This window comes from Bos taurus, chromosome 13 (assembly GCF_002263795.3).
Source record: "Bos taurus isolate L1 Dominette 01449 registration number 42190680 breed Hereford chromosome 13, ARS-UCD2.0, whole genome shotgun sequence".
Lineage (NCBI taxonomy): Eukaryota > Metazoa > Chordata > Mammalia > Artiodactyla > Bovidae > Bos > Bos taurus.
The window spans coordinates 18,831,635-18,847,392 of NC_037340.1; the positions used below are offsets into that span (position 1 = coordinate 18,831,635).

Sequence of the window (15,758 nt, forward strand, 5' to 3'; positions counted from 1 at the left end):
CTACAAAAATGAAAAAAAGAAAAAGAAAACTCAATTCAAAAAAAATAGGGAGGACTATAAGGCATAAAAATGTGTCATAAATAGGAAAACTAAAATATGTCAGCAGTTAGACTAAACATATTGTCATAATAACATATTTAATAATTTTTTAATTTATTATCAGTTATTATGACATTTTATATGGGACTAAAAATTCTAACAGAAGTAAGTTTTCACAGCTTTGATTAAAATGCAAAAATAGGTGTTTAGAAGACAAATCTTAATATAGGCTGAAAATAAAAGAATAAGCAGACAGTACTAACATAATGAAGGAGAAAGAATTGCCATATTAGTTTCTAAGCTTATGTTTTTGTGTATGTGGATGCACTACATGGGGAAAAAAAGAGAGAGTATTTTATATTGACACATGATATTATCCAGTAGAAAATCTAACAGACAGGATATTTTATACATTAAACATCACAGCACAAAAACATGTCATTCTCAAACCCTTGTGAAGAAAATGAAAATTTGCAAAACCATATCTACAGTGGGTGATGCTAGTACATATTTTTCCAAATTTGGCATGTTAGACAAATAATATGTCTAACATGAATATTATGAATCTGAATGACATAATTAACACTATTAAAATATAGTATAACATAATTTAATTTTCATTGACACATTCATAGCCAGACAGCTTTGAACCTAATAAACAAGCAAAATATCATTTGAAATATTCCATTGTTACAAAAAATGGATGTATAATCAGACCTCAGAGAAAGGTCAGGAAACAACCTGGAGAATATCACATGTTTATAAGTATAGGTTGTAGGAAATTCACAGCCTCCATTTTTTATCCATTAAATCAATAGGTCTGTGATAATTAATCAAAATCACAATGGGGTGTGTGTGTGTGTGTGTGTGTGTGTGTGGTTATGGGTGGGGTAGGTTGAGGCAAAATCAGACAGATTAATTCTAAAGAATCAAGTGGGCCTTAAGAATGTCTTTTTTATTTCCTATTTTAACAAACAACAATGCTAGCAAAATGTATTATAAAGCTAAGCATTGAAATAGCATGATGTTGTTGTAGGAACAGACAAGTAGATAATTTAAACACATTGATGATGGAAGCGGTCCCAGTGTTTACATGTGTGTGCATGTTTGTTAAAGGAGGCATTTCAAAATAGTGGTAAAGAGTGGTTTATTTAGTATTTAGAACAATTGGCCATTGATTTTAAAAATTTAGATTCATTTTTATTCACCATAAAAAATAAATCTCAATTGATTATGAAATTAAATCTAAAAACATACCAAAAAGTATTGAGGAAATATGTGAAAGATTTCTCTGTTAAATTTGGCTAGTGAATGGTTGTCCTGGCATGACAAAGTCAAAATGTCCTAAGAGAGCAGATTGATGGGTTTGTTTATATGTAGTAAAAAACTTGTATAGCAATAACCGCACCATGAAAGAGTTGCAAGGTAGATACTAAAAGCAGGAAGTATTTTGCACTGTGTTCCTTGGGTGAAGAACCACTGTTTGGTGTTTGGAACCTTAATATCATAGAACTTTTTGGAAAAGTGAATGGCGTCACAAGTAAACTATATCTGTTAATGCCTAAGATGATCTGAGATGGAGAATGATGCCATAAGATAAGCGTGTTCTTTTGGAACATGTAATCCGTCCTGGTGAGGAAATTGAGGACTAGCTCTGAAGTTTTAGATCACCACTGGGAAGAAGCAGCTTTGGCTTTAAAGGTGGTATTCCACTGGGAATGTCCAGGTGCCTTCTATTCTGTGCTTCACCCCAAACCTTTTGTGGTCATGATAGCATGCCAGGCTGCTGCTGCCGCTGCTGCGTTGCTTCAGTCGTGTCTGACTTTGTGCGACCCCATAGAAGGCAGCCCACCAGGCTCCCCTGTCCCTGGGATTCTCCAGGCAAGAACACTGGAGTGAGTTGCCATTTCCTTCTCCAATGCATAAAAGTGAAAAGTGAAAGTGAAGTCTCTCAGTCATGTCTGACTCTCAGCGACCCCATGGACTGCAGCCCACCAGGCTCCTCTGTCCATTGGACTCTCCAGGCAAGAGTTCTGGAGTGGGGTGCCATTGCCTTCTCTGATAGCATGCCAGAGCAAATGCCAATTCAGGCACCTGAACAAAAGAGATGGTATGTGCGTATGTGAATCTGACTTGAGATAGCAAATGGAAATTGTTTCTGATGAGGGTTTTCCAAGCTAGGTAAAAAAAAGTAAAGTTTCTTTTTTTCTTTTGTCTAAATGTTTTCTTTTCAGTTTATTGTTCTTTGGTCATCTCACACCTGGGTCTCTTTTTCTACTTTTGATAGGCAAAATCATTTTGGGCTGTTAGAGGTTGTATTTTAAAATTACAGTTTAAAAATTGGCTTTCAGGGTCTCTCTCTGCCTTTTGGTGGCAGGTCTTAAATTCATTCTCGTAGTGAAGTTCTCTGACATTATATTCGTTAAACTTTCAGATTGTAAGCACCGTGAGAATGGAATGCCCTAAAACCCAATTAGTTGATCATAATGACTCTCAGAACTGATTAAGTCTTAGAAATTGTAAAAAAGGTCATTTAGGTAGACGAGCCAAGCTGTATCAATGGCTGATAGACCTTTTAAATATCTGAGACTTGGATTTCTTGTACATCTTCTAAATTTTGTTTTAATTAGCCAGAGTGGGTAGCTAGACCCTACTGAGTTTTAGGTTATCCATTCAAAATTGGACAAAAAGCTGAATTATTTAGCATAGGCTCAAGGTCACTTATTGCATGACTTGAACAAACTCATTGCCTTTGGAAAGTTTATTCACTTGATAGTTTATTTTTGTGCTCATCCAGATTGGACAAGATAATACATGTATGTATTAGCCAGGGTTCTCCAGAGAAATGGGACCAATGGGATATGTAGATAGTTATAGAGAGACTCGTTAAAAGATATTGGTTTGTGTGATTATGAAGGCTGGGAAGTCTAAGTCTGCAGTGTGGGCCAGCAGACAGAGACCTAGGAGAGTCCACAGCGCAGATGAAGTTCAAAGACAGTCTGCTTGAGAATCCCCCTTGCTCAGGCAGGCCTGTCTTACTGTTCTTCTTTAACTGATTGGATGATATGGAGGGTAATCTGTTTTATTCAGATTCACAAATTTAAACGTTAATCTTATCCCAAAACACCTTCCAAGTGGACACAAAATTAAGCATCACAATGATGTAGTGAATTTACCTACAGGCTATCAGGCCTTAACTTACCAAAGTGCCAGTTTCTTCCTTGGGCTTAAAGGACAGTGCAAAACTGCTTAGGAAGGCCCCCAAGAACTCTTCCTAAGATCCATGTAAGAATATCACTGTATGTAAAACAAATTCAGAGCTACTGGATATAAGTAGGGCTTTAGAAAATAATAGTTTTTAGAGATGATGCTAGAGCATATGGATAAGATATGAAACATGCTTAAAGGTCAAAAATTTAACATGCATGGAATCTCCACTTGGGATCCCTTGCAGAGCCAGGGGAATCTCCCTATAGAAGCTGCAAGGATACACTGAGGAAATTTGGGGATAAGCTAACTGATAGGTTATAATCTTGATCTGGAAAATTAATGAGCTCATCAGTAAGTCTGGCCATAGGCTTATTAATGTAATGGTTGTGGTAGATCAGGTAGAGCCTACCGTGTTGACCCCATTATAAAGTAAGAAAACAATCCCATTTATAATAGGATCAAAAAAAACCCCAAAAACACTTAGGAATAAGTTTAACCAAGGAGATGAAAGACCCGCACACTGACAGAGATAAGAATGGTGGACTGGAGTATCAGGAGCGTGGGGGAGAGGAGACACTGTCAAGGAGAATAAACTTCTACTAGGTATAGGATGAGTGAATTCTGGAGGTCTAATGTAGAGCATGATGATTATAGCTAATAATACTGTGTTGTATACTCAAAAATTGCTAAGACAGTAGATCTTAAATGTTCTCACCACAAAAAAGTGTAGTTTTGTGAGGTGATGGAGGTGTGTTAGCTAAACGATGGTGTTGATGGTTTTGCAATATATAAATGTACCAAATGAACACTTTGTACGTCCTAGACTCACACAGTGTTATATGTCAAATATATCTCAAAAAGCTGGGGGAAAAACAGCCCAAAGTCAGACAAAGCACATAGTGAGCCTAATGGGGGGTTGAATTATGGGTTGGTACTTCTTCATTCATAGCCTTTTATAAATTCTTTGGGATAAACTGTTCATCAAACATTTCTGATCATCACACATTTCTGATCCTCAAACATGGGCTCTCCTGGCTAACACTGATGGAAGAATACAAAATTCTCTAGTTTGAGTTTTTGTTGAAGATTTCTACTATCACACATTAATCACATGTTAACCTAATCAAATATATGTTAACGTAATCATATGTTAACCTAATCATATGTTAAAGTAATCACAATAGTTTGGCTTTGACCATCAAATGTTGCTATTATCACCAAGAATTTTATAAAATATGTGCTATTTCTAGTGCTTTAAGTACTCAAGCTTAAAGTTATGATTCAGTGAAATACTTTTCAATTCAAATGATTCAAACTTACTTTAAAACAATCTTATTCCAAGATTGGGATAGAATAATATTTTCATGATCTTACAAAAATAGTAATGATTTTGTATAATTAATCTGTATCCATGTTTAGGGGATTCATTTGAAATTCCCTACTTTTACTAAAGTAAGTTAAAGTTTTCCTAATGTTTGGTGTATTTTCCCTTGGGAAATTTAGTTATTTTTTATTGTCGTCCTTTAATGGTAGAGTGATAAAAATTATCTTTAAAATTTATTCTATTTTTTTTTTTTTTGCTATTGAGCTCATGTCATTTTAAAGATTATATTGGTAGTAATGTTTGTTTTAAAAATAAGGACTGTTTTAGATATAGCAATACTATTCTGGATTAATTGCTATGTGTAATTTTTATCCTAAAACATCATTCTTTCAGAAAAGTTTCGAGAATAGTCTGAGGAGCTCCAGTATATTTGTCTTTTTGTTAATATTTAACCACATTTGATATGTAATTTTCTTCCATTCTTCCCTCTCCCTCCCTCTAATATCTCCATCTTTCCTTTCCACTGTATAATTTTTTTCAGAGTTGAGATAAATTGTAGACATAATTCCCCTTCACCTGTAAACCTTTCAGTGTGTGTATCCTAAAGAATGACATTTTGCATGTAACCAGGTTATAGTCATCAAAGCCATGAAGCCAACATCGACTTACCAGTGTTGGATTACCTGCTGTCTCAGTTAGTGGCCCTCTTGGTGTGCAGACGTGAACAAACGAATGAATACACGTGCATCGCATTCTGGTCCAGTTTCCACTGTACAGTCAGCCTGGCGTCTCGTTGTCATGTCTCTTTAGTCCTTCTTAATCCAGAGCGTTTCTTCAGTTTATCTTTGGTTTTCATTTTTGAAGAGCAAATTACTTTGAGAATGTCCCTCAATTTGGGTTTGTGGGGTTTCTTTGAGAAATGATTTTTCTGGCTTCACATTACAGATTAACAATGGTACAAAACCTTTTTTTTCCCCCTCCTCAGTATTTGTAGCATCAAGCAAAACATTAAAAATTTTTTAAATATTATTTATTTTAGATCTACTGTTTGAATCAGAAAAGAGCACATAAAACCAGATGTGACATTTTAACTTTGCTAATAAGAGTAATTAACCTTAAAATATCAGCACAAATATCATGCATAAACATTCATCTTGCATATGGGATAAAATAAAATCTATAGCTTAAACTGTAGGGTTATTCCTTTATGCCTAAAATATAAACACAGTACGATCTCTTGGACTTCCCTGGTGGCTCAGACAGTAAAGCGTCTGTCTACAATGCGGGAGACCTGGGTTCGATCCCTGGGTTGGGAAGATCCCCTGGAGAAGGAAATGGCAATCCTCTCCAGTACTATTGCCTGGAAAATCCCATGGACAGAGGAGCCTGGTAGGCTACAGTCCATGGGGTCGCAAAGAGTCGGACACGACTGAGCGACTTCACTTTCCTTTCCTACCATCTCTTACTTTAAAAAATCCTGCTCGATTAAAACTGTAAATGGTTATTATTATTTGTCTGCTACACTTGCATATTATTTAAACTCTAGATGTTGAGTTAGTGTATTCTGTCTTTAACTTGTATGAAAACTCAAGTTAGGCATGAGAATATGACGCCGTACTTATTTTGTAAGATCCATCATAAAATTTTCAGCCCTGTCTTGCCCATCCTAGCGCTAATCCCTGCCCAATGACCATGTTTTGGCCACATAATATAATCAACTTCTACTTTTTGCTACCAAGTTTGCAGATTAACTGCAGGCTCAGAGTGGCCTGTGGTCCACCTGTGTCCCCTCGGCTATTGGGACTGTTGTTTGGGGCAGAAAGGAAAACTAGGCTTTAGTGCAGATCACTTGTGGCTATTTTTCTGTCTCGCTGCACATACGTGTGCATCTTTTCTGCCATCCTGAGGATTATTGGGAAAATAAATAGCCTTCATACTGCCTATGCATTAAGTTTTCTGTTTCTAATATGCTTAGCAAAAATGCTCTTTTTTTTTTTTTTTTCCTGGGCATTAGAAGGCAAAAATGCCTATAGAGTAATGGCTAAGGGAAAACATGCCAGATTGTATTGACAGAAAAAAAAATCACTTGTGCATATGAGGGACATGATGTGTATTTGAGTGACATTCATGTCCAAATGGCTTAAGGGGCAAATTAAAGGGAAACAAAGTATTTATTGTGTTTCTTTACAAAAAATCTTGACTCAAGAAACAGTTGATACAGTACAGAATCTGGATGGAGTAACAGTTGAAGATGATAGAAAATTAGCTTCTCCTTGTATCAGAATGAAGAGATCCCCATACTAGTAAGATTTTTGGAAAAATTCTCTATAAAGTAGACTTTGAAATAGTTTTTGAAGAGCAAATTTTTTAAAAACATTTTGCTGCTGGAGAATTAAGTTGTAAAAACTGGTGTTAATTTCACTCATGTCAGGAGTGAAATGGATTAATAATACAATATCAAATGAAAAGTACAGTCTCTCACTTAAATGTTTTAATGACAATAATGACTTAAGACTCGATAAGAAAGCTGAGAAAGAGTATTACTCCCATCCTGCAGTTTTCATAAGAAATGAAACTTTTCCATGGAGAATACAGTCTCCTTTAAAACAGGTTCGGAGCAGGGCAACATGTCAGGAAATGATTTGAACTTCATTAAAATTTCTGTTCACGTATTCAGTCAGCTCCTTATCTTGATTTTTCGAGTAGAAGAAAAATGAAAATTTTAAGTCTTAGTAGAACATTATGGAAATGTCAATGTAAGTAAACATTAAAAAATCAAACTGAAGCTACAAATCAGTAAGTGACAATTAAGAACCTTCCAGATTTGGGGCAAATAAATGTACTGAATGATCAGACTTAAAAGTGCCCTTGTAAGGGACTGTCTTTGGTTTCTGTGTCTTTTCAAATGCAGTTTTCCCAGGAATATAAGTACTGGTTCTGATTCACAAAGTGAATTTTATCTTTCAGTTTCCTCTGAATTTAAACTAGAAGGGCTGTATTGTGTTCTGAAACTATTTTGTATTTCAAACATCAGAAACATTTTATATTGAGGTAGCTATGTTCATTCATGCAAGGTTTTTATTTATGCTCTCCAATTGTTTTGAACCATATGGATGAAAATAAAATTTATAGAGCAAAACAAATATATAAAGATACTTTTGCATAGTAACTAAGATGTCAGTATTTTAATAGAATATTTAATGTTTATTTTTCCCCAATCCATTGATTTTTATTTGAGCTATAATTATTCTCTTGGAATATTTTAAATGTAAGAAGGCTTTTATAATGCACAGGTATAGGATTTATTTTGATTTGGGTACTTTTTATAGTTAACATACTATCCCTCTGTATGTTTTCAAGTCCTTTTAAAAATATTCTTTAGTATATAATTTTCATATTTTTAACATATTAGAGTTTTTTTTTTTAAACATACCTTGTCCTGATAACTTTGAGGCTATCTTTTCAGATGGCACAGTGAGTGTTAGCATTGAATATTAGTAAGTTAGAAACAACAAATAAATCACATTATTGTGGATTTGGATAATGTACCTCTTGTATTATGATAATCTAAAAAAAGACTCTTACTGATAAACTCTGTATGTCCAAAAATTATTTCATCTGATTGAGATATCTCAGATTGCACGTTAACTTCCCAAAGGCCTTTTAACAATTAGTTTATATTATTATGTTAATTTTGATAATTATTAGAAAATTTTTAAAAATTTGTTGAGGTGCAAAGAAAAACGCTGAAGTCTGCCCACAGTTCCACTGCTCTGCAGTAGGCTTACACATGTGCAACTGAACAGTTCTTAAAAGTGCAGTCTTTAAGCATGCCTTATAATCCAGCCTCATGAAGTACCATTAGATGTTTAACCATTCTTCAAGCGTATTTTGATAATCTCAGTCTGAATGACTAGGTGGATGCAGGAAAAATATTCCGAAAGTCCGAAAAGAGAAGGAGGAAAACTTTGTAAGCTTAGATGAGGCATTTAGTTGTGATTCAAAGAACTTGTGCCACATGTCTAGATGGCCAGCGTACAGTTGGGAACACTACCAAGGTCCTCTTCCGGTGTCCAAATACTTATATGTCATCACACTGCCTTTCATCAGTTATACCTGAGACATTCACTTGCTCCTTGCTTTTGGGGAGGAGCTGGGCAAAGTTTGTGCATCTCAAATGTGTTGGGTTCTGCAGCAATCTTCTTATGCACTTGATGTCTACTATTACAAAATCAAGATTGGCATATACAACTCTTAATTAAATGATATTGCTTGAATAATATCCACCAGCTGCAGTATGTATCATACAGTACTGTGGAAAAAAATTTTGTTCTAAAGTTGTTTATCTCTACTTTGTCTCACAAATGTTGAAGGTTAAAACTCTCTAGCAACTCTCTGAAAATGAACCCCTTTTTCTGCTGACTTTGTATTATCAGGATTTGTTGTTGTTTGAGAATAAGATAATACACCCTTAATGAACATTAAGCTATTAATAACATTGAAAATTTCTAGTGAAAAACAAAGGGACAAATGAATTATATTTATTTTGATTTCCTGCTGTTTCTGTTTTTCTCCTGTGGTTTAGAATATATAAACAGATGAAAACCCCCCACAAAAAAGAAAAACAAACCAAAACTCTAGGAGTCTACATGTCTTTAATCCTTCTGCTACATTTTTTCTCCTATATTTCTCAGAATCTGGTTTAGGTTTGTTTCAATATTGAAACAAGAGTCACATAAAAATATTAGCAGCTGGCTCCAGGAATCATCTGGAGGGGATGCAGAATATGCTGTTATCATGGATCCTGTTGTGGAACTTCCATGGAAATACTGTGCCTGTTATGATTAAAGAACTGCTCATTAGCAGTCCTTCAAAATAACAGAAACATTGGAATATAACTGTGCGATTTTGTTTCCTGTTAGAAAGCAGAAGATGAGGATACTGTTCTCACACCTGATGGCACCCGGGAATTTCTGACGTTTGAAGTTCCGCTGAATGATTCAGGATCTGCTGGTCTTGGCGTCAGTGTCAAAGGTAACCGGTCGAAAGAGAACCACGCAGATTTGGGAATCTTCGTCAAGTCCATTATTAATGGAGGAGCAGCATCGAAAGTAAGCCAATGTCAGTCTTATCAAGTGTGTGCGCACTCACAAAAATGTTTAATTTATAGCCCTATTCCTTGGAAACATTTAAGTGGTTGGGGTGAAATCATTCCTCTTCCCTATGTATGTTCATTTCTGTGGCCTGTGAAGTAAACTGACAAAAAACAGATTAATAGGAGAAAAAGTTTACAAATTTTACTGATGGTAAAATTTCCAATTTTATGTGTATGGGGACTCCCCAGGAAGAAGTGAAAACCTAGGGAAGCAGTTAGATTTAGAAGCTTGTATACCATTTTAGCAAATGGTGATAAGTTGTAGAGTAGGGATTAGACAAAGAAAGAGGGTTTGGGCTTCCAGGGGCAGTCAGTTGTGGGATAGTAAAGCTCTGAAGGGAACCCATGGAAGAAAAGTCTCCTTTTATAAGGTTTGTTTCTGAAGACTCATCTCAGTAAGTCTCTGTCTCTGGTGTGAGGGTCGTTCTCCACTTCCAGGTTAGAGAGAAGAGAACTGGCACCTTCACAAGGAGGACCTTCTCCCCTGGGTTCAGCCAGAGGCACGGAGGACAGAGCCCTCTCTCTGTGTCTGACATTTCTCACTTGCCTTCCGCTGAGAATAATCCCTATGCCAAAGTGGTGTGTTTTGGGATGGCATATTTCTGATCCCCTGTAACACTTAAATGTTTTCTGGCTTTTTGCCTAATAACCCAAACAGGATCAAACAACTGCTGAAATCTCAGTGATGTTCCATTTGGGGATGCAAGTCTTATCTTCAGCTCCTCATTTTTGATCTCTGAGTTCACAGCCCAGGTTCATGCTAGTGAAATGAAGATTATCTTTGCAGAGACTTAGCTCAGGTTCTGGCACAGACCTGCCTGACAGGAAAGGTTAATCCCTCCCTCTTCTTTCCCCTCCCCTCTCGTGGGTCACTTCTGTTTCCCAGAGGAGAGAAAATGTCCTGGCTGTCTGTTGAGGGGGTGCTGCTCTTCTCTGCAATTGTCTAATAGCCTGGAGCTTTTGCACGTCTTGGGTTGTAAATAACCTCTCTGGGTGTCTGTGGAAGCAGGAAAGTAATCACTTTGTGTCCTTTGAATTAGTATGCTATTTTGGTAAACAGATTATGATAATGACTTGATTTACAAATGTATAAATGATTGAAGTAGACACAGGCTGCAAGGGCTGCTTACACATTATTATGCTAGTGTTCAATTGGGCATAATCCATTAGTATTAAAGCCCCCCCCCCCTTTTTTTGCTTTGTTTTCATTTTATTTTTCTAACGAAGGGGAAAGCAGCTTCTTTTATCACAAACTATTTAATGGCACTTATTTTTACCTGCTTCCTTCCCAGGATGGGAGGCTTCGGGTGAATGATCAACTGATAGCAGTGAATGGAGAATCCCTGTTGGGCAAGACAAACCAGGATGCCATGGAAACCCTCCGGAGGTCCATGTCCACTGAAGGGAACAAGCGAGGAATGATCCAGCTCATTGTGGCGAGGAGAATAAGCAAATGCACTGAGGTAAAGATGAGAAAGACAAAAGGCATCTGAAATGGCCCTAGTACCAAGTTCTCTCCTAACATTGGACGAAGGATTACAGGTCCCTGGGCTTTACCGCAGAAGATTCTCAGTTATCTCTGGTGGCTAGAGTTTATTTCATTGTCATTAGATTGTGATTTATTTTCTTAATTCTGTGCTCAAAATATTCCTGAGCATGCAGTAATATTTCTGTTGCCACCTCAAGAGTTAATGCCGGGATCTGGAAGGCACCTTTGTTTAGCTGGGTGCCACACATTCCTGCTCAGAGTCCCGTTTCTTTTCTGTTCATCAGTGTTGAACCAGGAGGGAGAAACACCGAAGCAGCGATTGCTTATCTAGACTGGGTGCCTCTTGCAAAGTCCCTCAAGGGGGAGAGCCCGTTTCTCTTGTGACGTGGTCAGAAGTGGAAGCCTCCCTTCCCACGCCTGGCCTGCTTCGTCCTTTACTGTAGGGCTGGGCATTTTCCTCTGGAGAACCTGCTGTTCAGTGATATCTGCTGCATGAAACCATGGTGGGTTCTGCACCTGTGCTGTGTCTAACCAGCTGTGAGTGGGAAGGTTTTCTTTCTCGAAGAACGTGAGCTTTTGTTTTCCCAGATAGCAAAAACATAGCAAGTAGAAACATACTACTTACGTTTCAATAGCAGAGCATTTGAAAATTTAAAGGGAATTAAATATAGATTTGTTAATGAATATTAGAACCTGAAAAAAAAAAAAAACGATTTTTTTAAGACATTTTATAAAGTATGTGCCATCTATAGGAAAGAGGTGGGACCTGCTTGCTGAAAGTATTGTTTGTTGTTTTTCTCTATGTTCAACTCCCCATACTTTTAAATCAACTAAGAGAAAATGTTTAGCAAATCACACAAACTGGAAAGTATACCTAACCTGCTTAGGTGTTTTTCTTAATTTTAAAATCTGTGTTTAATATATAAAGAAAACTTTTCAGGTCATGATGATGGCTCATCCAATTGGTTAATACAACTGGATTTTGCAACATACCTTTGAGCTCAGGGGGTAGTTAGTGGAGAGGTGACCAATTTTTGAAAAATTATTGACCATAGACTTACTTTTACATTTTTATTTTCCAAATGAAGAATGACTTAATGTTAATTAACAAGTTAATTTCCATGACAGCAAGAGAAGAGTGTCACCTTAACTAGAAACTTCATAGTGAAAAACTGTGAAAGTAAAACATTTGCATTCTTAAATATAAATTCTAGTCCCTCAGACTAGGCTACTGGATTGATTTTCTTGAATGGTTATTTTTATTGGTTTCCAAATCATTCACTGATATTTTAATCGTTAAGTCCTGTAAAGAGCTATCTCCACAGTTAGTTCACAAGACACATTGTTCTTTATTAGGTCTTTTTAAAAAATGGAAGAATTTGATTTTCCCTAAGACTGTATTCATTAGACTGATGCTCATTGAGAAAATGTGTTAGATCCTGGGGGATAGCGGTGAATAAAAACACTGAGGGGCTTCCCTGGTGGCCCAGTGACTGAGACGCCAATCTCCCAGTGCAGGGGGTCTGGGTTCGATTCCTGGTCAGGGAACTAGATCCCACATGCTGCAACTAAGACCCAGTGCAAATAAAAAACAAACAAAAAGAACTGGTGGGGGTTCCATCCCTGGATGTTCTCCTGGACAGTATATCATATTGTTGTCGCCTTCTCAACGTTTTCCTTCAGAGAAAAGCATTGAAACATTATATGGGCACTTAGACTGTGAGAAACACACCCAAGGTCAGCATCCTGAATCTTGACGTGCTTTCATCTGGTTCAGGGGATTCCCTCTTGTTCCCCAAACAAACCTGTACTAGCCTGAAAATATTTTGATAAAGGCACTGATTTGATCCCCTGTCTCCCTATAAGAAGCATGGAATTGAAATCCCACTGCAATATCTTTTTGTCTCATTCACTTCTGCATATGAATTTATGTGAATGAAAATGATATAAGTAAGGGAACAGCGGCAGTAGGCAGTAATAGACTTTAATATTCAATATTCTTTACGGTATCACTTTCATACATTGCTGGTTATTACTATTTCTTAGGATAGAGTAAGCTTATAAAGCAATTAGATAAAAAAAAAATCTTATCACGAGTGCTGTGTTCTCTTTGTAATACCAGTGAAAAGCCTTTTGTACTGACAGGATTTAACTAAAGAATTATATGAAGACAGAAGAGCTCATTTCAGCTTCCCATAAGTCTTAAGACATGATTTTGCTGCTGTTGTACTTATATTATATATTACCTTTGGAGAAACATCTCCCTGAATTACTGAGAGGGTATGTGTAAATTATGTTACCGTAAATATTGATGTAACCAGAGCATGTCTTGTCCTGCATGAACCTCAAGCCAGAATAATGTGCTAAGTTCCCTCCTTCTGGGTCTATCCATCAGCTGTGTAGTCCGGCCTTGGACAGTATCACAGAACTTTATTTCACTGACTCATCTTTAAATCAAGGGTTTGCATACTTAATTTCAAGCTAGAGAAGATGAAAATTTGCAAAAGGCTCATCTTTTGTGCTTTGTCACATCTTTCCTTGCCCTCTCTTATATGTGGGAAGTGCTGTGTGCTATCTCAATATGTTTTCTTTAAAAATTAGCAACTCTGCGGAATTCCCTGGGAGTCCTGTGATTAAGATTCGGGGCTTCCAAAGCAGGCGGTGCAGGTTTGATCCCTGGTTGGGGAACTAAGACCCCACATTCTGTGTGGTTTGGCCAAAGATAAAAAAAAAAAAAAAATGGCAACTCGTTGCACTAGGTACATCTTCCCTTGCACGTCTCTGTTCTTTGTTTCCATACAGCACATTTGAGACATTTTCTAGAAGATGTTTCTCAGTCTCTTCCTCTTGACTTCTCAGGAGTCTGTGAATGCTGCCTCGTTCTTGAATCCTTTCCTGTCAATTCTCTCCATTTTTCTCCTACTTCAGTCTGGCCCTTCTGTCTCCTCTAAGGTTGCTCTCTTCTGCCTATTCCTTTATCGGTTAGTATTCTTCAGGGCATTTCCTAGGCTGTGTCTTCTGCACACGCTCCCTGGGAGACCTTTGTTCCCTGGTGTTCGGGTACTGTGTTCGTTGTGATGAATCCTGCGATCATGTTACCATCTCAGGGACCTATTCTAGTTCCAGACCCGCCTCTTCAGTGGAGACGTGGACTGGTGTGTCTCTGAGGCACCTCTACTTTTTCTTCTTAGAGTTCCTCCTCGAGGTCTTCATCTGCCTTTGTCCTTCCCCGAAGAAATAGCTCCACTGTTTCTGCAATTGAAGCTGGGAATCTGGGGTGACCCTGACCTCTCAGTTGCCTTTCTTGTCTCTGTCACCTCCTCCTCTGGAATCTCTCCTCCCTACTCTCCTCCATCCCCTGCAGCTGCCCAGTCACCTGGCAGGGCTCTGTGCTGCAGCTCCCTGAAGGATCTTCCCCTCAACCCGTTTTGTTTACACTGCAGTAAAGCCTGTCTTCCCACAAAGCAAGCTGATCCTGCTCTATATATCAAAAACTGTAAAATACTTTGGGATGAATTGAACAATGCAGGTAGTCTCTGTACTCATAATTCTATAAAACATTGCTGAAGAATTAAGTTAGATCGAAATCAGTGGAGTGATACATGATTAGCAGATTCAGTATCATTGAAGTATCAGTTCTCTCAAATTGGCCTATAGATATAATAAGCTCTTGTTAATCATCGCAGCAGGCATTTTCATAGCAATGAATAAGGTGATATCAGTTGGGATTATTAATTTTTTATACTGTTACTAATATTATTATTATTAACATTATTTAATTTATATGAAAATCTAGAACTGGGAAAACTAGGATGAAAATATCATTGGTTGCTTTTGAGCAAGTTGGGATTGAGTGGGAAATAATAGGGAGGAATTTAATAAGGTAATGGGAATGCCCTTTATCCAGAGAGAGGTGTATGTTACATGGATTTATCAATTTGTCAAAACTCACTGAACTGACCAAGGACTACTTTAAAATGAATTCTGTCTCTCAGTTTAATCCTCTTAGAATTAGAAAGCTATATTAGAATAGAAAGGAGCCTAAGGTATCATTTATGATTCTCTTTATGTGTGAAGAAATAAACACAGGGAGGTCAAATGATGTGCTTAATGCCAGCAAGTAATTTAAGAAATTGAGAAGCAAGGTGTCCATCCCTCTTAGGCACATGAGAGGGTCTGATGGCATGTGTGTTGTTTGGGCAGTTGATACTCTGGCTGTGTTGGGAAGTGTGGACAGTAACCCTGAGTCAGGTAGGCCATCTGTTCTGCGTCTGCCGCGTCCAGGCTTACTTTACACTCTGGTCCTTGCTCTCAACCACATGGAGTGAAGGTCATTAGCAATGGTTCTTCATAAAAGCAGAACCCAGAACTGTGCCCTGAAACTCTGGTCACTCTTTTCCAAAGTTAAACCCCGTCTTTTTATCCATTGTTTTGTGTTAACTTGTCCTTTGGATATTAGCATTGAGTTGTCCAAGAAGTTCGTTTGGGTTTTTCCTTTAAGTGGTATGGAAAACCTGAACAAACTTTTTGACCAAACCAGT

General features: G+C 37.4%; 1 protein-coding gene and 1 non-coding gene across 20 annotated transcripts in view; both read left to right on the forward strand.

The window, feature by feature from the left end:
• The window catches only part of PARD3 (par-3 family cell polarity regulator), a 597,553-nt gene that overhangs the window by 345,860 nt on the left and 235,935 nt on the right, over positions 1-15,758 (forward strand). For all 19 annotated transcript variants that reach the window (XM_059892900.1, XM_010811174.3, XM_010811183.4 and 16 more), the window contains 2 exons: positions 9,496-9,684; positions 11,021-11,191. In XM_059892900.1, coding sequence (XP_059748883.1) covers positions 9,496-9,684; positions 11,021-11,191 — 360 coding nt within the window. The remainder of the gene's footprint in view (positions 1-9,495; positions 9,685-11,020; positions 11,192-15,758) is intronic.
• On the forward strand, positions 15,690-15,747 carry MIR2285AW (microRNA mir-2285aw). The gene has a single exon (NR_162242.1). It is a non-coding gene; the product is annotated as a microRNA mir-2285aw (primary transcript).